Below are 26,712 nucleotides of genomic sequence, written 5' to 3'. Positions count from 1 at the left end.
GTTTTTGAAACGTGTATTGCTACAGAAAAGGCAGTGATTAATTAGATATAACTCAGTCACAGAAGTAATTTGTGTTTTAATTAAGATAATGCAATTAACCAGTCATATTGAGTTTAGATACATTCGGAATATTTGGGAGCTTAATTTTGGGTTTAGATTTGAGGGGGGGGAACACTAATTGCACCATTTAATTAAACAGTGACAGTATTCAGTGTAAAGAAATTAGGCAGCATTGGTGGTTTATGTTTGTAATCTTTCTTATGCAGGACCAAAGAATGAGTTGTTCCTGTTTTATGGCAAGGGACGCCCGGGAATAATACGGGGAATGGACCTGAATACCAAAGTAGCTGACGAATATATGATCCCCATAGAAAACCTGGTTAATCCTCGAGCTCTGGATTTTCATGCTGAGACCAATTACATATACTTTGCTGACACTACGAGCTTCCTGATTGGACGTCAAAAAATTGATGGCTCTGAGCGGGAGACAATCTTGAAGGATGGTAGGTGGAACTTAGAAGGATTTTGTATAAACATAAAATTTCACCCAAGCATTTGCAAGAACTTGGCACCTACTTTGTGTCCATGTTTCTATGCTTTAAATCAGGGTTTCCCAAACTTGGGTCTCCAGCTGTTTTTGGATTACAACTCCCATCATCCCCAGCTAGCAGGACCAGTGGTCAGGGATTATGGGAATTGTAGTTCAAAAACTGCTGGAGACCCAAATTTGGGAAATCCTGCTTTAAATCACTTCATTTCTTCAAAAAGTATTTGTAAGTGGCTTAATATTTTTAATTTTTTCTAAGTGGTGTACAACGTGCCTATTTGGGGTTCGTGGCCATATGTAAGGTGTAGTGCCCTGAGTAAAATGTTCCCAGATGATCAAAGTCAGAGATAGGGAACCTTTTTCAGCCCACATTCCAGGGGCCACGTGCAGGACGTGCCAGTGGTGGGAAGAGCCGCAACACTGGGTAGAGCAATGTGTTAGGCCAGTTTCTACATACAGTCAGGCAAGAAGGAGGCAATATCAGAGATCAATAACACATTCCATGGTGGTGGGGTATTTCAAGGATGATGCAAAGCCAGTGCAGAATATGACCTGAAGGGGCAAGATCTGGCTGGGAAGTGTGGCATAGGGAGAATCCCAAGGGATGGATGATGGTGTCTGGAGGGCTGTATTTGACCCCCAGCCCTAAGTTCTCCATCCCCAGTTCTGTTGATCTTACAGATCTATACAAGGCTGGCAGCCTGGTTCTGATACCTACTTTCATCTATGGCTCTGCATTTTTCTAGATTTTAAAAAGCTATCTTCCCCACACCAGCAAAGTAATAGAATTGTTTCATAATAAGCCTACAAGAACTGCAAAAACACTATTGCAAAGTGCATGGTGCATGTTACGGTCATTTGTATATCAAATTTTAACACATCCTGCATGGCCCAAATACCCAGAGAAGGGTTCCCCCCTCCCAATACATCAAAGGCATCAAGTGGTACCAAGCTCACAAGGGAGCTTATTTCCAAGACATCTTTAGTTCAAATTGTACATACCGAAGAATGTTGCAGTCAATCATCTAAGCAGCTTCACTCACCAGCAGATTATATCTAAACTCCCATTTCAAAGAAAAGCATTTCAAGCTCTGCTACTTAAGTGACAGTGGAATTAATTCCTTCCTTGCTGATCTCATTTGCTATTCTTCATAGCCCTTGCTGAGCTGACCAGGTGTACAGTAGTGAATACCTTTCTGTGTCTTTATGCTTTTGTTTCATGAAAACTTCATTGCATTTTTCATGGTAATGAGATTTTTCTCAGCTACTATGAAATAATCATTTTCTAATCATGAGACAGATTCTTTATAACACAGTGCTAATCTATGTTTAAGGAAAATTAGAACATTTCAAACTAACTACTAGGTGCACTGACTTCTAATAAGTGCTAGTAGATCTAAATGATCTATTCCCCCCTCCCCTCTGCATCATTTTCTTTATATTATGCAGCTGGACGAATCTTGATACTATTTTTCCTTCTAGTTGGTTGCTGGTGTGACTTGTTTGGAGCAATATTCCCTGCCTCCAAATATTCCTGCCACTTTTTAATTTTTTTCCTTCCAGTTCTCTTTCTGCCCAGCATCAAAACAAAGGACAAATCTAATTGCAAACGAGATTCTTTTTATTTACAGAATTCCTATGTATTAGGTTGCCCTCACTTTTCCTTTCTGATTAAATTCTCTTCTCTTGGTTAAGATAATCTGACGGCATTTGAATGGTCTGAACTGTATAAAACAGGGATGAATAATAGGTGAATGGGGTACAAATCTGGACCATTGGTTCCTGTTTTGTATATTATATTACACAGCATTTGTGTACCGTATGTATAGGGTCCATTAGTATATGGTCTAAGTCAGGGGTGGAGAATGTTTTCTGAGTGGTGGGCCAGATCCTATCTTCTCATCCCTGCCATGCCAAATTTCACACATGAATGAGGCCATTCACCTGTCAGTCACCTGATACTAGTGGCCACTGAGGCCAACTTGGCCTGAAGTGGATCAGGAGTGTCCTTGCATGCATCATTATACAGAATATGATGAAACCAATTTCCTGTATCCACCCACAGCACATCTGTCTTGAGGGGCCTTGGTTTATTGATCAGCCTATTACTGAGGCTGCACAAAAAACCCACCTTGTGCTGGCCTTGTGAGGGCAGAGTTCGAATGAGTGGATAATTCCTCCTACGGAGGGATGCCAACCTTGAAACAGGGCAGAAAGGGGCTTATCCAACCTGGGATCTTCTGAGCCAGCTCCACTGCAGCCACATAATGGCCATTTTAGGATGCTTCAGCAATTTAACTACCAGCCACCTTCCATCCTGAGTCCCGACTGCAGTGGTGGTACTGTCATGCCATTAAGCCCACCGCTCCCCCTTTGGGGTTTGGATTGCAGCTTGAGTCCATATCCTGATCTATACAGCTTTGCCTGCCTCAGATAACAGAAATAATTAAAAGTTGTCTGAGACTTTATTAGTCTACCTGTATGCCCCCGTGTTGTAACATAACCTACAATGAAAAAGGAGGGAAAGAGAACAGGTAGAAAAGCCCATTAATTTAGGAGGAGAATTCATTATATTTGCTAAGGAAGGTGCTTGTAAGGTGTACTTGTCACAGACACTGCTTAATGATGCCTACAACATAGCAATACTTCTGTACTTGCTTAGTAAGAGTTGCAATTTTCCAGCAGCTTTGATTATCTGTTTTGTCTGTGGCCTGGGTTAAAATGATCTTAGACTAAAAGAGATCAAATGGAGAAACTGGAAAGGCCATTAGAGGAGGTTGTGTAGCAACAGAGAAGGGAAGGCAATGTGTGTGTATAAAGAGTATCCTTAATAGGTTCTTTTTCCAAAGTGAAACTAATTAAGTTTTTCACTTTTGGATTAGTAACTGAGGAGTACAGTCATACCTCGGGATAAATATGCTTCAGGTTGAGCGCTTTCGGGTTGCACTCTGCGGCGACCCGGAAGTAACGGAGTGCGTTACTTCCGGGTTTTGCCGCTCGCGTATGTGCAGATGGTCAAAATGACGTCACGTGCATGTGCAAAAGCAGCGAAACATGACCCGCACACGTGCAGACACGCTGTCGCGTCTTACGTTCTGTTCAGGATGCGAGCGGGGCTCCGGAAGTGGGGGAATGAAAAGAAAAAACAGAGTATTTTTATTGAAAAAAATTTAACATCCTCAAAACCTTTGTTCTAAGGATCTGAAAGGCCTAAGCTGCTTGCAGCCCTATTCATTAAATGCTTATTTTTAATTTCCTTATATTGTATTTTTGAAACAGATGCCTACCATGTGACTTTCTGTGCTACAATAGTGTTATCCCAAGGATTTGCTTAATTCAAAAACTTAGATATGTGTGTGTGTGTGTGTGTGTGTGTCACACACAGATGGCGTCCATTGAAAAACTTCATTGTACCTAGAAAGTTAAAAACCCATTTCCTTGGTAACATTTATTAAGAAGAGCTAATCTTCAGTTGTTTTTAGTTAGGTCTTTTCCTTTCCCTACCATTACAAATTTTGTGAGGAATTTTGTGAGAATTTTGTGAAGAATTTGCCAAAACACTTTAGAAATATTTTCCCTTCCTTTCCTTGATGTCTGCATTTCCTTTAGTCTGTTGGCATGCATTCTAATAAACGATCTTGTCCGCATCTTTTGGCTTTGCATACTGAATTCATGACATAATGAAATATGTATAATACTCAGTTCCCTCAAAGGGCAGTGCATATATATGTCTCTATGTGCACTGTATAATTAACAGTGCTATCCTTTGCGTGTGTGCTCATAAGTTGCAGTAAGTCCTATGGAACATAATCCTAGGTAAGTGTGTCTAGAATTGCAGTCTGATTCTGCTTTCTTCCTTTGACTTTATATTCTTGTTTTTGATCAAATATTTATTTCTGCTGTTACAAACTCTTTTTTGAAGGAGCTCTGCATGGCAGTTCAGCCTCACAACCCAGGTAGTAGCTTCTGTTACTGAATAAGAAGCCGGCCAGCCGGCCCTCTAGACACTGTAGCACACTGGGGTTTTTTTGCATATTTTGCATATGGATGTTATAACACATTTAGGACATTTTACAGTGGATCAATTTGTTTTCCTTCCTTCTTAGTATGCACTCTTAACTTCTTAATCGCATTTGGATGACTTAAGATAAAGTGAACTGGTTTAAAGCATGACAAATACATAACAACATTAGCAATATATCATGTGTAATATATCTGATGCTTCTTTAAACAGATCTTGATAATGTGGAAGGCATTGCAGTAGACTGGCTTGGAAATAATCTGTTTTGGACAAATGATGGCTACAGGAAAACAATTAATGTTGCCAGATTAGAGAAAGCCTCTCAAAGTCGGAAGATTCTGTTGGAAGGAGACATGTCACACCCAAGAGGAATTGTTGTGGATCCTGTCAATGGGTATGAAAGCTTTAAAAAAATAATTTTAAATAAAATTTAGCCCCTTTTCACCATTAACCTCCCTCCCCCCAATAATATTATCCCGCACTGTTAAACTAGATATTTCAGTGGATGTAAGTGAATTGTATGCCTAAATGTCCATGGGGATAATGCTTGGGAGTTTGCTGTTTTAGTGACCACCAAAGTTGGGTTCTCCACTATGATTCACCCACCATTACTCCCCTTGTTTGTATACAGGCAGCATTATCTACTAGTAACTGTGCATAAAATATGCACAATTACCAAGGGTGTGGGGGAATGCAGTTTGCTGCTAGGTTAGTTTTCTTCACTCCAAGCTCAAAACATTATTAAACATACACGCGTGCACATACAAACACACTCTCACTCACTCGATTAATATATAGTTTTGGAATTAAAACTCAGCGGCTAGCTGTGCTCTTTCACTGAAGATCTGACTTAGCATCCTAAATGCTGTGAGTGGGAATGGACTGGGAGGGGATAGAATGGAACTGGAATAAAAATCACTGCCTAGAATGGAATCGGCAGGAAATGGAGTAAAACTGGAGTAGACATCAGCTTCTAGAGTGGAAAGGAACAGGAGAGTCAGTTGAATAGTTCTTGTGTCCTGGAAAGCAAAAGCCAGAATGTGTACCTTGCACTATGCATGCATTGTATGTACCGTTATATAATTTGTGAGTGTGAAATGATTTTTTTTGCAAAAATTGGGCTATTTTAACAGAAGGGGAAGAGTCAAATTGATATCAAGGAGCACAATAGGGATTAGAGGAAAAACAGCAGCTATGTGGATTCATCCAATATTGTGATTTTGAAAATATTCCAACCCTACCAACAGGGAGATTGAACAATATGGTAACATTAAAAATCCCTTTTGAAAAGTAAGACCAAATTGGTGAAGAACAATTCTACATTACTATTTAATTGTTTATATTATTTTATCTCAAATACAGTTTAAGAGCCAATTTGGCAAAGTTAACAGGTAGATTCAAAAACAGTCAAATACTGAAACCTTTTAGATTGTTACAATAATAGAAGATTGCCTAGTAGCTATTTACTCACATGGAAGACTTCATCTCAAACACAAAACTCAGCACTTCCTGGACAACCTTTTCCAGTCCAGGTAGACAATACTGAGCTAGATAGATTAATGGTCACATTCAATATAAGGCTGCTTTATATGTTCATATGTTATAATATCCTGTTTTTTCAATAGTCCCTCTAAGAATTTGAATTCAAATAGTGATTTTATAATCTTAAACTGGTCCACAAACATCATGCTTCCATCTACTTAAAGACACAACTTTAGTATTAGCCTTCCTAGTATGCAATAGTGTTCATTGAACTCTGTCAGCAAGATAGCTAACTCTTGACAACTGACATCGTCTTTTTAAATTGCATAAATATTGGGTTGAACTACCAATGGAATCACAGCACCTTTTGCCCCACTACAAGGTGACTTTGCCAGCACCTAGTTTCAACTCAATTTTTATGCAATTTAAAAGAGGATGTCAGTTGTCAAAGACCAGGTGGATTGAAGCTTTTAATAGGGGCTGACATACACTGAGAGATTTGACCACTATATGTTTGGACTGAATAGTTTTGGAAAAACCTGACATGGGAGAGTGGTAGCAAAGAAATCTAATATCACCCTCTGAATGTATCCCCATATGAAGTGATTGGAGAAGATCAGCTCAGGTGATACCTTGGGGTGAGAAAATCAACCCCAAAGCTTAAATGAAGCCAACCTTGCAAACAAGAAACAATCACCATCACCATTTTAATAATAATAATAATAATAATAATAATAATAATAATAATAATATTTATATCCCGCCCTCCCCAGCCAAAGCCGGGCTCAGAGCAGCTAACAACAGTAAAAAAAAGCACAGTTTACATAAAATCACAGTCATTTAATTAAAATACATTCCAAAATCAATTCAGAATCAAATTAATGGCAACCATTGGGCTAGAGTTCTATGAGGATACAGTGGTACCTCGCAAGACGAATGCCTCGCAAGACGGAAAACCCGCAAGACGAAAGGGTTTTCCGTTTGCGAGTTGCTTCGCAAGACAAATTTCCCTATGGGCTTGCTTCGCAAGAAGAAAGCCCATAGGGAAATCTCCAGGGACCTCTTTTAAATGCTGGCGGTGGGGAGCAAAGCCTCCCCTCCCCTCCGGCCTTCAGAAGAGGTCCAGGAAGGCATTTTAAAAGCAGTCCGGGATAGCAGGGAAGCGCTTCCCGCTATCCCGGACGGCTTTTGAAGGCAGGCGGGGGGGAGCAAAGACTTTTTGCCCCCCGCCGGCCTTCAGAAGAGGTCCTGGACCTCTTCTGAAGGCTGGCGGGGGGGCGAAAGTCTTTGTCCCCCCTGCCTGCCTTCCCAGAGGCTTTTAAATCGCCCCGGACAGCGGAGAAGTCCTCCGCTGTCCCGGGGCGATTTTAAAATGCCGCCCGCCAGCATTTTAAGATCGCCCCGGACAGCGGAGAAGTCCTCCGCTGTCCCGGGTTTTTTTAAAATTCTGGGGGTGGGAAGAAAAACCCTTGTCCCCCCCCCCAGCCTTCAGAAGAGGTCGGGGGACAGACTGTCCCCGGACCTGGTCTGAAGGCGGTTTCCATAGGAACGCATTGATTGATTTTCAATGCATTCCTATGGGAAACCGTGCATCGCAAGACGAAAAAACCGCAAGAAGAAAAAACTTGCGGAACGAATTAATTTCATCTTGCGAGGCACCACTGTATAGGAAAATAGGATAGGAAATGCCATATATTTAAATTGAAGGCGTGCACATAATTAGCGATTCAAATGGTGTGTGCACACCATATCTTGTGATTGATTTTGCAGGGTGGGGCTTACTTGTGCTGCCCCCCCCCATTTTCTTTAAGTTGGCACCCCTGTGAAATAAAACAGGTTAAAGAACCTGGCTTGCTCTGAACCTGGTTTGGACATAATGGGGGACAATAGCTAATTGAAGAGTCAGTACTTAGGTTTAGGTCTGCTATGCTACAGAGGGCTAAAGGTGCAGAGATATACAGCTGAAATTGTGCTGAGTTTTCTGCCCATCTCTTCTGCAGCTGTAGAAGAGCCTTGGGAGCAGAGAAACACCGCATTTGGCTGCAGCAAGTTTTCTCGGTGCATGTCTACAGCAGAGAAATTTGCCCAGGGGAAATCAGGCCAGAGCATTCATCTGACAGTGTGCAAATAACTGATCCCCAGCCCACCCCTACACAAAGTGGTGTGATAGTAATTTAGAGAACCGAGAAATGATAGATACGTTAAGAAGTTATGAGTTTCATGTTAATCAGAATGCTCTTTGCTCTGCTTTGTCAGCTTGGGGCACAGGAGACAGCAGTCAGTAGTGAACATGTACTCAAAGAACAGTTCATTTCAAAATTAATGGATCATGGTCTCAAGTGAATGTACTTTATAAAACAGCCTTCCTTGCTGCTTCCACGAGTTTCAAGATAGTTGTAGTAATATTCTTATTAAGCAAATTTTTAAAAAGATCAGAAACTAATATATTATAAGCTGCAATATGCATATTAAAAACCTTACAAAATAATGTTGCAAGACAGCATGTTATTTTCTATACTATTCATTATTCAAGTTCACCAGATTTTTTAAGATAGCGGGTGAGTTAGATAGTGTATAGCAAATGAACCTTCATGCTGTTCTAGAACCAAAGTAAACCAGAATATGACTGAATAATGAACTATATACCAACTAATCTATAGAGATGGAAGACATTCTTCCTATGAGATGATGCTTCCTCTTGGAGGCTTCAAGCAGGTCTTCCCAAGGTAGGGTTGCCATATTTCAAAAGGTAAAAACCAGGACAACCCGAAAGTCGATCGAATAGGTGGACAAGCTTCTGATGACCTTACATGTCATTCTGTGATCTTTGCCAAGCACTCTGATAGAATCTACCTATCTGCAGGGCTTGATGCTATCAAGCTTTGTTTTCCTGCCATGGGCTCAGTTTCATATCTGGTCACTTCATCAACTGCTCAGGTCATATCAATATGTCATTGCAGCAAAGAGGTCTGAGATGGTGGGGATTCCATCTGCACTGTAGAGGGAGCTGTCTTGGTGGCTGGCACCCCATAATCTGTCTGCAGGAGTGTCCATGGAGGAGCCCTCTTGTGTGGTTCTCACTACCAATTCAAACCTCTTTGGCTGGAGGGGGGTGGCCTTTATCCAGGGCAAAAATGTCAAGATGGGCCTCAATGTTCTGAATTTGAAAATGGTTTACCTTGAGCAGGATCCTGACTCTGGAGGACCAGGGATGCCATGTTTGTTCTGGTTTGATCTGGATTGACAACAATTTGGCCAAGGCTTATGTCAGTAGACAGGGAGACTCGTGATACTGCATACTGATGTCAGAGGTATCCAAACTTCTGAGTATGGCAAACCTTTCAGTGTCATCTACTCAGCTTGAAGACAGAACATCTGAAAAGAGTGGACTTGTTGAGCCAAATAACAGTGAAAGAGGCATAGTGGCAGCTGAACCCTATGGTGCTCTACTTTTTGGCGTGCTAGCTGGGTCAACCCGTGATAGCCCTGTTTGCTTCAGCAGAAAATGTTCAGCTAAGCACCTTCAATTCACACTTTTTGTCTCTGGATGCACTGGAAACAGAGTGGCATCTGGGGTAACTTTATGCATTTCTGGCTTCAGTTTGATTCAGAGAACTGTGCAGAAAGTCCATCAAGTCCAAACTGAGGTGATTCTGGTGGCCTGAGGGGTTTGGTTCCCAGATCTAGTCAGTTTGATGGTGCAGGCTCTCTAGAGGTTTGATGTTCAGGAGGATCTTCTCCATCAGGAACCAGTGGTCCATACTTAGTGGGGATGATTCCTCTGCCTGGAGAGGAGGCAAAAGCCTTGAGAGGACTCTGCCTCCCCATAGGAGGAATGCCTTTCATCCAGATCATTAAACAGAAATTCATGGTAAGGCTAATTCCCATTTTTCCAGGGTTTGCACCTTTACATAGTACTTGATTGAACACAAGCTATTCCACAAGAAGCTTATATTGACTTAAACTACATAGAAGAAATGTGAGCTGAACCTGTATCAAATTGATACTGGCAATTGTGTTTATGAAATGTTCCAGTTCATGGGTTGCAGTCTTCTAGATTTGTAGCATAATACTAAGCTTATATAGTTCAGAAAGGGAAAGTTTGGAAGAAAGGGTGTTCTGACACACATTTACTAAACTATTTTAGTTAAGCAGAATTGTGATCTATGTATTTGAGCATCCTATGCCTGACAGCAGCCAGTTCCCCCATTTGTATTTTTTAAAATAACATGTGGTATGTTTGTTTTATAGAAAGGAATATTAGTTACTGCATTATAATTCTCTTTGTGCTTCAGATAAATATTGTTGAAGCTATGCCTGTATTTTAATTAATTCCAGATGTGAGCATTAATGCCACTTTGGTTGAGCCTGGCTTGGGACGTGACTGGTGGTAACTGTAAAACAAAGAGGACTATTTTTAAGCAATGGCCTTTTAACAAGTCAAATAAATGTTTGCAAGTGCTATTGATTCATTGTAGTGTTGAGAAGAGCAAAGAGTATATTGATCTGGTTATTTACTTCAATTCAAGATAGCTGACATAAAGATTTTACTAAAGGTGCCTTCAGATGAGCACAAGTAGATGAGTGCCTCCAGACTGTCACTGTTGTGGGGGAGGGGAGGGATTCAAGAGCATACCAGGAATTCGAGTTTGTGCAATTAAAGTGGATGGAAGTGTTACATTATCCGTGCACAACAAATTCTCTCTTTTTTAAAAAAAAATAAGATTTGTTGCTATTAGGAAAGTAATGGGGGAAAGAGTGTGGAATGAATGATTAAATGGAGAAACACGTAAACATCCCACAAGCAAATCAGGATGAATGACCATTGTAATACAACTGACCCATAAACAAATCAGAATGGATGTTCAATAGTCTGACCATCAATCGCATAAGCTGTCTTTCAACATGCTAGGCATCAAACTTACACACAGACACACAACTGCACCAGAATTTATGAAACATGCATGTTGGATACTACCTCAATTCTGCAGTAAGACCAAATATTTGGTGCCAATTTGTAATAGAATTCAGAAATCTAGACTGCTAAACTTTGCTTTTATCTATACTGTCATCATGGTGTATACCAGCGGCAACTTATTCCTTGATGAATTTGTCTTAGAATTCTGTAGGCACTGATATTTTCCCTGGCTATAAATAGTTAAAAACCTGTTGCTTTCCAAGTGTGTCTTTCTTAAGATATAACTTTTTCTTTTTTAACAAACCAAACCTTCAAGAGTCATCCTCCAAAATATCATGTTGTGGGTCCTATCCTTTCAAACAGTTTTAAGGTTCTTGAGCCTTTGTGGGACCTGAACTTTAGACAGCTGCTTCAGCTTCCACAGCACCCCTCCCTCCTTTCTCTATGTTTTTGAGGCTTAATTTTGCCAAAATATTAAACTTAGCTGGATATAATTACAAACTACATCCCTATATGTTTTTAATATTTTGTGCTAATTCAACCCCTCTTTTCAGTGGATTTACTTAGAGAACGACTTACAGGGTATAGGGTATCCTAAACATTTTATTTCAAAATACAGCCCTGTAAGTCATATTCAATACATTGAAACTGGACTTAAGTCAATGTATTTCAGTGGGTCTACTGTAACTTAATTGCATATCACCCATAGTGTAGAGTGTTTGCTCCTGATTATAACATAGTGATTTTTGTATAATAAAAAGGGAGATGATTCACAATCTTTTATGGAAACAAACAATTTTAATGGGAGTGCTGAGGGGTATTCCTGGTTGCAGAACTACTTTATACCTAGTCATTAAATTTCCACAAACTGGGAAAATGGTTAAATTAGTTTGCATTAGAAATACATATTCTCCAATCATTGCATAATTCTCTCCTTTATGATAGTCAGTTTGCCAGTTAAGAGAAAGAGATATCATAAGCCTAGTGTGATTATGTAAAGTTCGAAGGAGCTCATTAGCACAGCATCAACTTTCCATGTCAATCAATTCAGTTTTGCAATCATATAATTGATTATATTCTCTCAGGTCACATAGGAGTAGCTTTTCTCCCCCTGCCCCCCTTGGTGGATTACCTCTGTTATTCATTTATTGCTCTTGACAGGAAGAAAGAATGCATTAAGAAGGCTTAAAGTAGAAACCCAATGGAGCTACTGCATCTCTGTAGAAGGCATTCTGCAATTTGGTTCAAATAATAAATGGATGCTTATTTATCATTTCATAGCTGGATGTATTGGACAGACTGGGAAGAAGATGAAATAGACGATAGCGTGGGACGAATTGAGAAGGCATGGATGGATGGCTACCACCGACAGATTTTTGTTACATCAAGGATGTTGTGGCCAAATGGATTAACTCTGGACTATCAAAACAACATATTGTACTGGTGTGATGCCTATTATGATCACATTGAACGAATATTTTTGAATGGAACTGACAGAAAGGTGAAAGAAATGTGATGCTGTGTTGCCCTCAAGCTTTCATTTCACTGAATTATATTGCAACTTTAAATTTTGGGTTTATTTATTTTTTAATTACTTTCCTTCTATGGCTGATCTATGTGCTGGGGGGGGCCGCGTTTCCAGCATAAGGATGACTGAGGTAGTTTAGCTGGCATCCTGCTGCAGGGTGCAGCCCATATGTTATTTATTTTCTTTAAAAGAAGCAGAACACAATGAGACTTTGTTATCTACCGTAATAATCTATGTTAATGTTGAGTTGTTTTCGGTACATGGTGATACAGTACAAAGGTCCACATTAAAGCTAATGGGAGCGCTTTTGCTGACCATCTTAATTGGTTGGCACAGCCAACTACTTAAATACTTTTTGTAGCACATGCTGCTTCTCTGACATTGACCTAGTAGAGTTCACACTTCCATTGTAGCTTATATAGTAGAGTCCATTGTTTTGAACCTAGAAGACAGTGTGGTTGTGTCTGCCTCTCCTAAAACCAGAGAACCATGTTTGCCACCTTGATCTCCTTGGAGGCAAAGTAGGATATGTAAAAATAAATGCTTAACATTCTAAAAATATGCCTAAACCAGCGAGCCGTACACATAGGGTTAATGTAGTGATTATTCACCAATGTTTGTGCGTTAGGCAGAATCACAGAACCATCAACAGTCAGACAAAACTGCTCTGGTATCCTAACTTTTTAAATGTGAAGTGTGAACAATCCTGTCAGTGCTTGGCTCCTTGCATTTAATTTCTTCCCAGTTCTGTGGGTAGGATGAAGATTCCAGTTAATTACACAGACATTCTAGAGGACTTTCTGCAAAAGGGGGAAAAAAACTAATTTGTCTTTTGCTAAAGATTTCTGCAGCTTTCAGTCTGTTCCATCATCAGTGCAAAAAAAAAAAAGTGTTTCCAGTTGATCAATGAGCACAATTTCTATCCTGATTGCACCCTCAGGTGAAACTGAGAATAAACAGAGAAGTCAGCACACCAATAACAATCTTAAGACAGCTAAATAGCTCTTTTGGACTATTCCCTAGCTAAGAATGTTCTTAAGATTGTTTTAATTTTTATGGGGAATCTTCACACAAATGGTTAATGCAGCACAAAGGAACAATTCCTCCAATACACATTCAAAGCTAGTTAATATTACCCACATCAATCCTTGTATTTATGACTATATGGTTTATTTTATTTATTTAAAGCACTTATAAACTGCTTAATATTTTTTTAAATCCCTAAGTGGTTCACAACATTAAAAACCTTAAACGATAACATTAAAACAAAGGTGCAACATAAAACCAGTAAAACAGTAGTATAAAACTGCATTAAAAACACATTAAAGCAGGAACAGAATATCAGGGAATTTATAAGACATCTGAAGAAACTGATGGTTGCCACTTCACATATAGTAGAAGGAATGGCATTCCAAAGTATAGGGTCAATACCAGGAAATGCCCTTTTTATCAATACCCTGTGACATTGTGTAAGATGTGGTACCACAACAAGAATTTCCCAAGATGATCTAAGACATCTTTCAGGTCCGTGTGAGGCAGCTGGTATTTCAAGTAACCTGGCCCTGGATTGTTCAGGGGATTTGTGTGCTAACAATAAGACCTTGAACATGGCCTGTTTCTGACCAGCTTCTCTATGCTTGGACAAAATTGTTCAAATTCTGTCTCTGTCTTCCCCCCCTCCCCTTGTCTGTTTTAAGGTGGAATTGTAAAGCTTTTTACTGGTGCAGTGAATTTTAACATCTCTTTAACTAACGTTGATTAATTGTAGGTGGTCTACAGTGGAAAAGAATTAAACCATCCATTTGGACTGTCACACCATAGGAATTATATTTTCTGGACAGATTATATGAATGGCTCTATTTTCCAACTGGATTTGATGACTAGAAACGTGACACTTCTAAGAAGTGAGAGATCACCTCTGTTTGGGCTTCAGATTTATGATCCCCACAAGCAGCAAGGTACTGAGAACAATATTTTCTGTATTTACACTGAGCAGCGCTTTAACATTAATTACAGAAAGGCTACCCTTTTACCACATTGCCTCAATCTTTGTCATTAATTTGTGAGACATTCCAGCAAACATTAGCTACAACTAACTGCCATTAAAATAAATATGACTTAAGTTAGTCATAAATATGATGCATTGAAATAAATTGCAAATGACTTGCTGGATTATGTCTGTGGATTATGTAGTTGTTTACTATTAACTATTTATTCTCCAACAATTCATTGATCCAGTCAACATAGTAAAGGTAAAGGAACCCCTGACTGTTAGGTCTAGTCGCGGAAGACTCTGGGGTTGCTGCACTCATCTTGATTTACTGGCCGAGGGAGCCGGTGTACAGCTTCCAGGTCATGTGGCCAGCATGACTAAGCCACTTCTGGCGAGCCAGAGCAGTGCACGGAAACGCCGTTTACCTTCCCCCTGGAGCGGTACCTATTTATCTGCTTGCACTTTGATGTGCTTTTGAACTGCTAGGTTGGCAGGAGCAGGGACCGAACAACGGGAGCTCACCCTGTTGTGGGGATTCAAACCGCTGACCTTCTGATCGGCAAGTCCTAGGCTCTGTGGTTTAACACACAGCGCCACTCGCGTCAACAAATATCATACATCATACATCAGAGTTATTATTAACTGGAGGAGATACTCCATTAATTATAGATATTGAGATTTGTTAGGTTTTTGCTCTGACCTTCTAAAAAATATTATTGGATGTTGAACAAATCCTATTGTGGTTTTGATCTAAATATCTTTCTGTGAAGTTTTTAAAGTCTGCAAATATTTAGTTAAAAGATCTGAAGTTATGTTCAGTGTGCTTTGATAACCTTTTCATGGCTTTGAAGATGTAAGGTCTAGCCATTCTTCTATGTAATTTTAAGTCTGATGACCGATAACTCTTCCAGTTCTTTTCCTGTGTAGCAAAAAGTTCAAGGTTAAATTTGAATATGATCAATTTGCTTTGAAAGAGAGAATGCTAGAAATTCATAGGGACTTCCATAAAATTATTTTTATTCTCCCCCCTCGGTGGGAGGAGGGTAACTAGTGTTTGGAATAAGTCTAATCCCCCCAGTTAGGTAGGCAGACTGAAAACAATAAACAATAGATGAGGGGGTCTTTCTCTCAATCCATAGATGATTTCCTTATTTTGAGGAGGTAGACTCTGCATGGATTCTGCAACTGTGAGTTTGTCAAAATAAACAAACATCACAGAGAAGAGAGATATAGTGAAAGTCGGAGAGAGAGAGAGAGAGAGAGAGAGAGAGAGAGAGAGAGAGAGAGAGAGATGGAACTCTGGAACAGAAGGTAGACTGTGCTATCTGCCCAGATTAAGCTCACAAAAATCAAGCATGGATATTAGGAATGGTACATCTGATCACTTGGAGATTGAGCAGGATATCCTCATTCCATCTCTTCCTCCTTTCCCTTCAGTACCCCAAGGTCCAGATGCTTCATTTAGGATTGGGCATGGGAAGGTGAGGGAAGAGACAGCAGGTCTTCCCCATATCCTGCTCAAATACAGCCGTAACACATGGTTAATAAGTATGGTAAATGTATTATTAGTAGTAGTTATAATCCAAAATTTACAAGTCATAAATATCATTATATAATGTATGTATAAGTCCATAAACAAGAAATAGTCAACGTAATGAATTGCTGTCAGGGAACACCATGACCCCAGATCCTGGCAGTGTGTGTTTTCCTGGACTACCATATCTAGAATCCCTTTTGGAACTCCCTGGCAGCAAACTGATACTCCACACATCATTTCTGCAGTGGTCATGGCTTCTGAGACCTTTCCTGCCTTGTCCATGGCAGTAAAAGGTGCTCTGCTGCATTTGGGGAGTGACTTTTGCTTCCATTGCAGCCCACCAATGCCAAGAGTGCTGGCCTTGTCTGGGAAGTTCACATCTCTCTGCCACCTGGTAGACTGGAGTGGGTACCCTAGCCAAAGCTCCCCCCAGGATGAAAGGTCCCAAAGTCATTGCCCTGGTCATTAAATGCCTATGAAATTGGAAGTACTGAGATTATATTATATTAGTAAGCATGCAAGATGTGAGTGCAAACAGCATATATCCGAAGCAGTTGATGCAGCAGCTTCCCTCCTGTCACACTGGCTTACTGGGAAGGCCAACATCTGTTTAAAACATTCTCTCTCTCTCTCTCTTGCAAAATATTGCTATTAGTTGTGGGCAGGGTAGGCTGTATATACCAAGACCCTGCTAATCCCTGGATCCAGCAAGTGTTAAAATATAAGTAATGGGCCATTAAGGGAACAAAGGATGTTCTGGAATACTTTTATGAATCTGAAAAAGTTTTTAGTTGCTGGACTCATTATAACTCTGTGCTGGTTAGTCTTTCAGCTTTGTGCAGCTGCTGTTAGTTAGTTAGTTATCAATTCATATACCACTCTGTAGCAAAAGATCCCAGGGGAGTGTACAACATTGAGAACACATTAAATGGAGCACAATAATAAAAAGCATAATAATAGTAATATAATAATCCTAATTTATTAGGTTTTATAGTTTATTTTATTTTATTTGGTGTCCATCTTTCTGGATTTCATTGTGTGTGTTTTATTTTTATTTTTTAACACAGAGAACATTTGTTCAGAAATCCACAAAATACATACATCCAAAAATAAATAATAAGAGATTGTGGCAGTCCTGGAAGGGCCCTGGGTATGGGAAATAACCAGCTGCTTGAATATTGGTAGCTTGTGTTCCTTTATACTACCCAGAATGTGTGTGGCGGGGGAGATTTCTCACCTTTCAAGAGAGATTTCACCTCAGGCTCTCTTTTAGCTGTGCCACTAGCTAAAATTGTAATGTACAATTGTGATGTACAATTCTAGCTGGTCTCAAAGACACAGAGAAGCATCACATGGTAATTGATTTGCTATTTGGTAATGGTATAGGGATCTGTTTTGATGAAGAATAATAAAGTCTTCATGCACATTCAGTCTGGTTTCCACAGAATCCAAATTGATTCTTTCCATTTACTTTAATGGAAGTAGGATATAAGCCTATGTCGCTAGTTAAGCTTATATAAACTGCTTGTTAAAAATCCATCTACGGACTAATCAATAATCCCCACTTTTATATCTCCTCCAAGACTTGTAGTAGTAGTTACATGGCTCAATAAACCGAGTGTTGATTTGGATTTAAAATGTATGTATCCAACATTTCAGGTTCTAAACAATCACAACACAAACACACATAAATTTGATGCCACCTATGAACAGTCTTGAAAAATGGACCCTACATGCCTCTTGTCAGCTTACATTTACAAACCACTTAACAGCTTTTTAAGGCTGTACTGAGGATAACTTGAAGGATGTGTCACATATGAGTTATTTGTGTAACCATCCAAGTTTTATTTTACTTTAATGGGTTTTCTTGTTAACTAAAATGCAGTTGTGAAATACTTTTCCTTGTTAGTATTGTTGAATGAATCATTTTCAGGATCCCAGACACACACATAAACACGCATATACATATATATGTTGTCTTAACTAAATATAAGACAATGTCTATGCTGTTTGCCTAAGAACTATTATCTAGTTACTGATATTCTTTATGATTCTAAGGCCATGCAATAAAGTTTAATGCTATATGAAGCCTGTATTTCAACAGTGGTAGTCTGTGATGCATGGAACAATCTAAGCCAGGCCTTATTGACACACAGCTTAAAAGCTGAATGGTATTACAGGGCTTATAAACACCTGAGGCCTCTCTAGTTGTGTGGTCTGTGGTATTAATCAGAAAAGATTTTAAGTTTCAAAATGATGAAATGGTATTTCGGTCACATTCACTATCTGGTTAAGTAGGTGATGAAGATGTTCAAAATCCTCTGAGATGTCATGTTAGGCTTGTTGAAAGTCCCTTGAAAAGCCTGAAATTGTTTGCCTCAAAAAGACTCTCCAATTTGCTCTAAATTTTGTTTTATGTGGAATTGGAGATGACCTAAGTTTGTGTAAATGTCTAAGGAATTTTTCTAGTTGTGGCAAAAGCAACTGCAGTTCTTTCTTTTTCTGATGTTTTGCAAGAGCTAAAACTTTAACATCCACTTCCAATATAGCTTCAGGCAAAATTCAGCAGTAACACTAGTCAATAATAATCAGTGCCCTCGTCTTATATTATTGTTCCATAGCTTGACATGCATTTTTATTTTACAACTTTCAACTGACACCAGTTGCTTTCAGTACAACCCTATATATCTGTCTACTCAGATATAAGCCACATTGTGTTTGATGGGGCTTACTCCCAGGTAAGTGCTATAGGATTGTAACCTTAAGCTCCACTGTGCATTTTAAAACAATCAAAAAACCAGTTCCAGTCTTTCTGACCCACTTTTTCAGTATTCTGTCACTCTGCTGTAAGGGGGAAACTGAACCCAGAATGCTTGTCTTATATGGAATGGATGGTTGTAAGGAATTCCTCTTGGTGAAAATGAATTGAGTGTATGAGGGGGAAAGCTACTCCGACACCCCTGCCTGACCATCACTGACACAAGGATACTACCAGAATATTTTCAATATATCAACCCCTCCCTCCCTTGGCATGCCAATCTTCTCAAACACCAGCATTTTGCCAGTTTTTAAATTCCCCAGTAAACTTAAATGCACACCACCAGCACTGCGTCACATATGTTACCTCAGTTACGATAAAGCTGGAAGGGTGGCTTGAAAATGAAACAAATAAGTTCATTCTAATGTGTAGTTTTCCATTGTAGTCCTATACTTTTAAAAGTAAGAGATAAGACTGCGACCAAATTAGATCATGTTGTACCTGCTGTACCTGCAGGAAACCACATTGATCAAAGCAGTGTGTCTGCTAGATAAAGGCAATTTTCTTCATGGTCTCTGTATATTATACTCTTATAACATGTTGTTTATTTGTCATTAAGGTTGCTTTTTTATTTTATTTCAGGCGACAATGCGTGCCGTGTTAACAATGGAGGCTGCAGTACTCTCTGTTTAGCTGTTCCCGGAGGCAGAGTGTGTGCCTGCGCTGATAACCAGCATTTGGAGGGAAACAGTACAAGATGCACAAGTACGATCTTCCTAGAGAGTATCTGAGTTTATACTAATGTTGCAGGGAGAAAAAATGAAGCCTGTGAATGTCTGTAAAACTGCAAATGTCTAAGTGTAGGAGATTATGCTTTTTCACCAGCAGAACAGAAAAACACAGAGGGTTTTTTTTTACTGAACAAATTGTTCAGCATTCTAAGGATTTCCCTCCAATGCTTGGGACTTTAAAGGTAGTCTTGGGGTTGTTTTAAACCTAGACTGAAATGACTCCCTCCCCCTTACATTTTCAGCTTGAAGGCTGCACTCCCTTCTAGGCAACCTTTTGAGGTGGGTCAGAGGTAGAAGTGGGCAGAGTAAGAAATATAAATGTTCCCCTTGTTGTAGGCAAACACACACATGGACGGTGTGAATCAGGGCTGGTGACAGGTGTGTCCTGAGAAGAGGGAAGATGGCTAGGGAGAGGTGTTTCTTGAAGAGAGTCCCAAGAGCCAGATGGAGAGGCTCAGAGGGACACATCCAGCTTCTGCACCTGAGGCTCCCCATCCCTGCTTTAGCACTTAAGGAAATGGGGTGCTGTTATTATAGTGAAGGTTTGCACTGTAGTGATGCAGGAGCATCCTAAACCATTGATTAATATTGGAGTGGGAGCCAATAAGTGGACTGAATCCCAAGCACTTCGTTGCTCTTACAGAAAACTCCAGATAGGATTGTCATTTTATGAATATGTAATAATGAGAGCTGAAGGCTATGAAGTAGAAAGAATAATTAATGCTTGTGTATGGGCAGCTAATACTGCATGTTCTTTATGCATTTGTACCCTTAGTTAATTCTGGAGAAGTGCTACCCAAGTTATGCAAACCTGGAGAGTTTCAGTGTCAGAACAGGCGCTGTATCCAAGACCGCTGGCGCTGTGATGGGGATGATGATTGCCTTGATGGCTCTGATGAGCATTCAGAGATTTGCTGTATGTATCTTTGCAAAGTGTGGTCTGTTCTTTTCTCATTAAAAAAATATGTAATGAGAGTGTTAATCTATGCAAATATGTAAGTGTCTGAGGGGAATGGAAATGAAGCTGCCATAGCTGACTAAACATTTATATATATATATATATATATATATATATATATATATATATATATATATATATATATATATATTCATTTTTTTCTCGGTCTGCATTTGTAGGGAATAGGAACTCTAAAGCATACTGGGAGGACCTAGCTTCATAACGCTGATCATGCTAATCATCCTCACACCCTCTAATGTGTCTGCTTTTGTTCCTCACGTGCTACTGCCCCTTGACCTTGCATGGTTGTTGGGCCAAGAGGTAAACTCTGCTGGAAAAACTGAGGGAAATCAATTTAAATGCCCAGAAGCCAGAATTACTGTGCAGAAGGTTGCTAAACACTTCGTTGCTTCTTGGCAATGGTGTCTTGAAGAGTGTCCAAGAAAACAGACATAAGTTTGGAACAAGATGCTGTACAGCTTTTGCTGCCTCGATATATTGTAAAGGAGACATATGGGAACTGAAATGCAGGCAAAAGTGTGATGTCTTAAATGTTTTCCACTACTTTACTACTAAAAGCCATTGTAAGGATGAGAAATGCTTATTGTGACTGGAGGCAACAGCATGTCAGCAATAATTTGCAGCATCCCTATTTCTATGCGAATCTTAAAATGCTTTTCAAATGTTCTAGTTTATATTGTTATTATCATTGTTATAGTTATATATGTTTTATTACTTGCCCTTCACCCTAAGGTCCCAGAGTAGGCTGCAACAATTTAAATACATCATTGAAAACAACTTTTGGAACTTCTGATTACAAAAAATAATCATAAAGGATATGGTGGGTCCTGAATATACATATTGCAGGTGTCAAAGGCCACATGCACTGAGTGGTGCAATCCCATGCCATTATGGGTAAGGCCTATCATGTGGGCATCTGGTCCACATGCATGTAAGCAGAAACATGGGTGGGGCCATTTGGGTGAGGAAGACTCAACACAATTGGGTCTACCTCCACCCAGTTGTTAAAAATGTCCCAGGGCAGGGTCTGAGGACCCATGATGCAGCTATATTTCAAGAGCTAAATAAAGATTAGACCTGATCAGTGTCTGTATGGAAGAGACTGCCTTGGAACGCCATATAAATAAAGATTAGACCTGATCAGTGTCTGTATGGAAGAGACTGCCTTGGAATGCCATATACTCTAGCTTGAGTTCCATGATGGAAGAAAAATGTACTAAAATAAATAAATTCACACTTATCATGAGGGGATTGTGCCAAAGAGAAGTTGTTTTCATATCTTGAGGAAAGAGTTACGTTCCTGTGGGAGAGAATGGGGTCATAGACTGCAGCATGGCAATTTGTCATAGGCAGGAATGCTGGAGGAATTCTGTCTTTGCAAATTCCAGAACAAAGTAGTCTGATCTTTTGCGAGTGAAGTGCAGATCGGAACTGAATTACCCATCACCTTTCATAGTTCCATGTGCCCCAATGCAATTCTCAGCTCCAAAATTCATCAAAATGTTTTAAAAATTCGTATTTGGATATAAAATTTAGATTTTTGTGTATGAATGTTTCCTGAATGTACAGATATGAGTGAGCATATGAGAAAGTTACCCGTCATCAAAGGACCCGGCTGCTATCGCCTTAGGGAAGTGTGATCAGTATGGTATCATTTTAAAAAAGATAAAGGCCTATATTGGGAGCTATTTATGTGCCTTTTCAGGTTTGAAAAATGCATACATGCTTAAATAATTCTTGTTTCTTTCTTTTGAACAGATGAATTTTTTAACACTTTTTTATCTCTGTAAAAGACATATTTCTAGGCACATATTCTTGCTGTCTGTTCAAGTTGTTCATTTTAAAAATAGCACTTTATAACTTTTCACACTTACTTCTTTAGCAGTGTTTTTCTCTCCTGATGAAAACATTCAATCATTATCGGTAAATTACTATTTGAATGTGCACTTGAATGCAATTGTTTGGACCAGTAAAGGCAGACTTTGCATATAGTAAGGGCACGGTTAAGAGTGCTCAAAGAATAAAGCTTCTGAAGTTCTGATATTAACAGGGTTGAATTGATCCACATATCTCAGTCTGATGTGTGGCTCAAAATATAGGCATCCTTCAGATGTCACACACTTCAATTTTGCGATGATGTTCTTGGCTCAAAAAAGTATTAAAATGAATCTTAAAATTCATATTAGGTATAAAAATATATTTAGAAATGTGCATTTTGAGAGAGAAAATGTGTTCAGAAATGCATATTTTGTATGCCTTTGTAAACATTTTCAAATATATGTATCTAAATGCCAATTTTTGCTTCTTCTTTTAAAATCAAAGATTGATGCAGAAATGAGACTGCATTGACATACAATGAAACAAATGCAAAAGTGATTTGAAACTATCTATCCCTTAACCATCGCCAAAGAAGCCCTCAGTATGATCTAAGACTAGAGCAGTGCTTTTGGACACTGTGTGATAGTTTCTGTTTCAAAGTTAGATTTTATGTCTTTGTTCCTTTGCTTTTCACCATCTCCATCCGTGGCTTTTATCTGTTCTCATACTAGTTTTACACTAAGATAAAAGTGAAAATCCAATCTTCTGTTTCTCCTGCTACCAAAAGCCTGATTCTGAGGGCACTTTGCTACTACAGACCAATAATATGTAATACTGCAACCCGTTGATGTCCATATCTATAGATAAGGCAATAATAATAAATTGGCATTTTATGTTGTATTATTAAATCACCAGGTTTTTGGACTAACAGCTTGAGGGTCTCTTCTCTCTTTCTGTAGTCTTTGGTTCTATCCCTCATTTTCTGCTCATGGAATAGTAATAATAAGCAATGGCTGTGAATACTACTGGCTTCTTGGCCCCTGCACAATCAGACTGTATGTTAACATCATACAACTGTATGATGTTAACAAGTATTTGATAAGTACAGGAACTGCACAGACCTTTTTTCTTTTGAATAACAGTGGTCATTTCTTTGGGAGAACTGAAATTACAGTTTTACTCTTGTTGTTGGCACAACATAAAAGCTTTATATCCAATTTTAATCAGTTTTAGTTCTTGACTAATTTCATGCTTAGCACAAGGTACATTTTTATATGCTGCACATTTTTTTCCAAGTCCAATAAAGCATTCCTTTTATCATTTTGGAAGGGTTGCTGAACTGTAGGTGGTTTTTATGACCTCAGAGCCTTAGACTTTCATCTTAAGCTGTTGTGTTTCATAGGCAAGATTACTACCATTTCCTATCTATATTTATTCCATAGCCCGCTATTGGAAGTGTTGTCTGTGCAAAATCATAGCAATAGGCTTGCAAATACAAAGCCCTTCAGATCATCATTTTGAATTATTCAAAATGTGAGAATTCAAAATGAAACTGGTGGAAAGTGTCATTAAAAGCACAGGGCATGATCCAAGCATAAATTAAACACTTCATTTGATTTCAGCAAGAGAGATGCTCTGAGAAATAGTTGGCTCTCATTTAAATATACACAGTGATTAGATGTGGTTGCATATCAATAAACCAGGCATACAAAGCAAACTACCTTGTGCCCATAACCTAATGGGTCAATTGATTTCCACATCATGTTACGCAGGACCTTAACATAATTTCAGCAGCATAAAAACATACTCGGATACAACAGCAAACTGTCTCTAGAACAAACCTATGAACAATGAAGCTCATATCCTAAACTTGCTTAATAATAGCAGCAGCAGCGTTAACAATACACAGTCTACCTGTATGGGCATAATATAGAGAATTTATAGTAAAAATTCATTTAGTACCACATACAGAGTTGGGTCAAAGACAGCAAAAGTAATAAGCATTTGTTATTCCTTAAAATGTTCTGTTTGTTAGTGTTATAAGTGGCCACTACACATACATAAATGACTCCAAAAGAATACAGCTGTAGTATAAGTAGACAAAGCATGAAAAACTAGTTAAGGACTTTTGGGATTTAAGCATAAGGAACGTAGTAGGTTGGTATTAAGTCAGCTCTGGCTCCCTGTGTGTCTTGTTAGGGAAGTTTAATCCTTCAATGTGAAACATTATGCCTTTATAGGCTTCCTTGGCATCCTTCAACTTTTATTGTTCTTGGTTTGAACTGTAAGATCCCTTGTTTTATTGGTTAATAGGCATTGCCCTCAACTACATTAATTTTATATGTATGGATAGATAATTATTGTGAAGACATGTAGTAATAAGTTATGGCATTATAAAATATGTAATAAATATGGAAGAATGTACTGAATGGGCATCATAAGCAACATTTCATGCTCATTAACTTTACGGTGGTGGTTTTGTTTGTTTTTTTGTAACCAAAGCTGACTAGAGAACTTCATGTTAAGCTTTGCACATTTGCATTTTTGAGTAACAGCAGTGCAATTAATAGCAATTTTAGAGATTGATTCAGTGCTAAGTAGACCCAAACATAAACTGACCACTCCTACTGCCCCAAACACATATCAACAAGTAAAATACTATTCCTCCAAACAGTAGCTTTTGTGATGGTCTCTGAGAAAATTAAATAAGCAGATAGAGAAATAAATAAAAAAACAAACATATAGCACTGTTTTTCAGGTTTTGCAGTATTGGGTAGAAACCTTCTCGCGTAAAAGGGCCACAGTTATGTGCTCAAAGCGCAAACAATATTAAACTGCATAACACTTCAGATGAAGTGAAATAATCTCATTTCATTGTCCATGAATCATGACATAGTTCTGTTAAGCCTTAAATAGTGCTTAAAGGTTAGCATTGTGCAGCAGCAGCAGCCATTAATTACTTTGTTTCTGGTTCTGGTGAATTTTGAGGGTTTCAGACAAAACAAAACAAAAAACCATCTGTAGTTCTGCTCATGCATCCTAGTCCTGATTTTCTGGTACCCATTCCTGGTAAAACCTTATCCCAATTTCTGTCTTAATTGTCTTTAGAAGTGTGTGTGTGTGTGTGTGTGTGTGTGTGTGTGTGTGTGTGTGTGTGTGTAAAAGTTATGCTTCTTTAAATCCAAATGTTGAATATTCTGTTGTAATGTTTGCCAATGTCCAGATCAACAAAACAGAATGGAGTGGGGGAAATCTTTGTTAGGGTTTCCTCTGTTCGGGTTTGTATCCTCCAAATACACTTCATCTGCTGCTGCCTTGTTCTCTGACATGCAGGTTTAAAACATTTTTGTTTAGGCAGCATTAACGAGACGTATAGAAATTGCATATGTTTTATCTTTTTTTAGCTATTGACTTTCATCATATTTTGAATGTTGCTAGATACATGGTATTTATTAAACATTTTAATGTTTTTGTTTTTGTAAACCGCCTTAGACAATCAAGAGGTATATAAGTTTTGATAAATTAATTAATTAATTAAAAATATTTGAGGGATGATTTAGTTTCTGACCTTTGTACATTAAAATTGTTGCTTCCAATTCTGTAGCTTTATTTGTGTATAAGGGAAATTTCAATCCTTAATTCTTATTTTAGAATTATGAATTATTTTATTTTTGCAACTGAAACTTTAGGATCCTTGAGTAAAGAAATGCATGTAGTCTAAAAATGTGAAGACTGCAATACTATGCACATATACCTGGAAAACAGCCCCACTGAACTAATTTTGGGGAAATATTTTATTTAACAAAGATAAAACAACAGCTTACAATCATTTAACTTGATGGGACTTAGTTCTGGGTAGACATGTATAGCGTTACACTATATGCCTCTCACCCTTTTTGCACCAAATGCAATGTAATATAAGCCATATTATCAGTGTTTCAGCAGTACTGTGTCTGGTTACGTACTTAAGATAAAATGTAGTATTTCTTTCTCCCAGTCAATCACAGCTGTCTTGACAATCAGTTTAAGTGCCACAATAACCGTTGCATCCCCAAGAGGTGGCTTTGTGATGGAGCAAATGATTGTGGCAGTGGTGAAGATGAATCAAATGAAACTTGTGCAGGTAAAAAGGAGGGAGGGAAGCCACAACTTTCTTCCTGAGGTGACTAAGTTTTATCTTAATCCTACATTGAATAAATTCTCTGGGCGGAAAATTGCACTGAACCAAACTCTTACTGATTATCTGATTACTGCAGATTTAAATGAATTGAGATTTTGATGGCAGTAGGTTTGGAATGCAAATGACATTTTACTTATTATTTGTGCCTGGCTGTTCCAAA

General features: G+C 38.7%; 1 protein-coding gene across 7 annotated transcripts in view; it reads left to right on the top strand.

Moving 5' to 3' along the window:
* Window positions 1–26,712, top strand: part of LRP1B (LDL receptor related protein 1B) — a 765,918-nt gene that overhangs the window by 539,135 nt on the left and 200,071 nt on the right. For all 7 annotated transcript variants that reach the window (XR_014001603.1, XM_081167487.1, XM_081167486.1 and 4 more), the window contains 7 exons: window positions 267–503; window positions 4,782–4,962; window positions 12,250–12,469; window positions 14,265–14,454; window positions 19,427–19,549; window positions 20,351–20,491; window positions 26,370–26,495. Coding sequence is in view for 6 of the 7 variants with exons in the window: in XM_081167487.1 (XP_081023613.1) it covers window positions 267–503; window positions 4,782–4,962; window positions 12,250–12,469; window positions 14,265–14,454; window positions 19,427–19,549; window positions 20,351–20,491; window positions 26,370–26,495 (1,218 nt within the window). In the remaining variant the exon portion in view is untranslated. The remainder of the gene's footprint in view (window positions 1–266; window positions 504–4,781; window positions 4,963–12,249; window positions 12,470–14,264; window positions 14,455–19,426; window positions 19,550–20,350; window positions 20,492–26,369; window positions 26,496–26,712) is intronic.

The sequence above is a fragment of the Podarcis bocagei genome (genome assembly GCF_964188305.1).
Source record: "Podarcis bocagei genome assembly, chromosome: 1".
Taxonomy (NCBI): domain Eukaryota; kingdom Metazoa; phylum Chordata; class Lepidosauria; order Squamata; family Lacertidae; genus Podarcis; species Podarcis bocagei.
The sequence above is the reverse complement of the archived record's forward strand: the minus strand, read 5'-3'. Positions and strand labels throughout refer to the sequence as shown.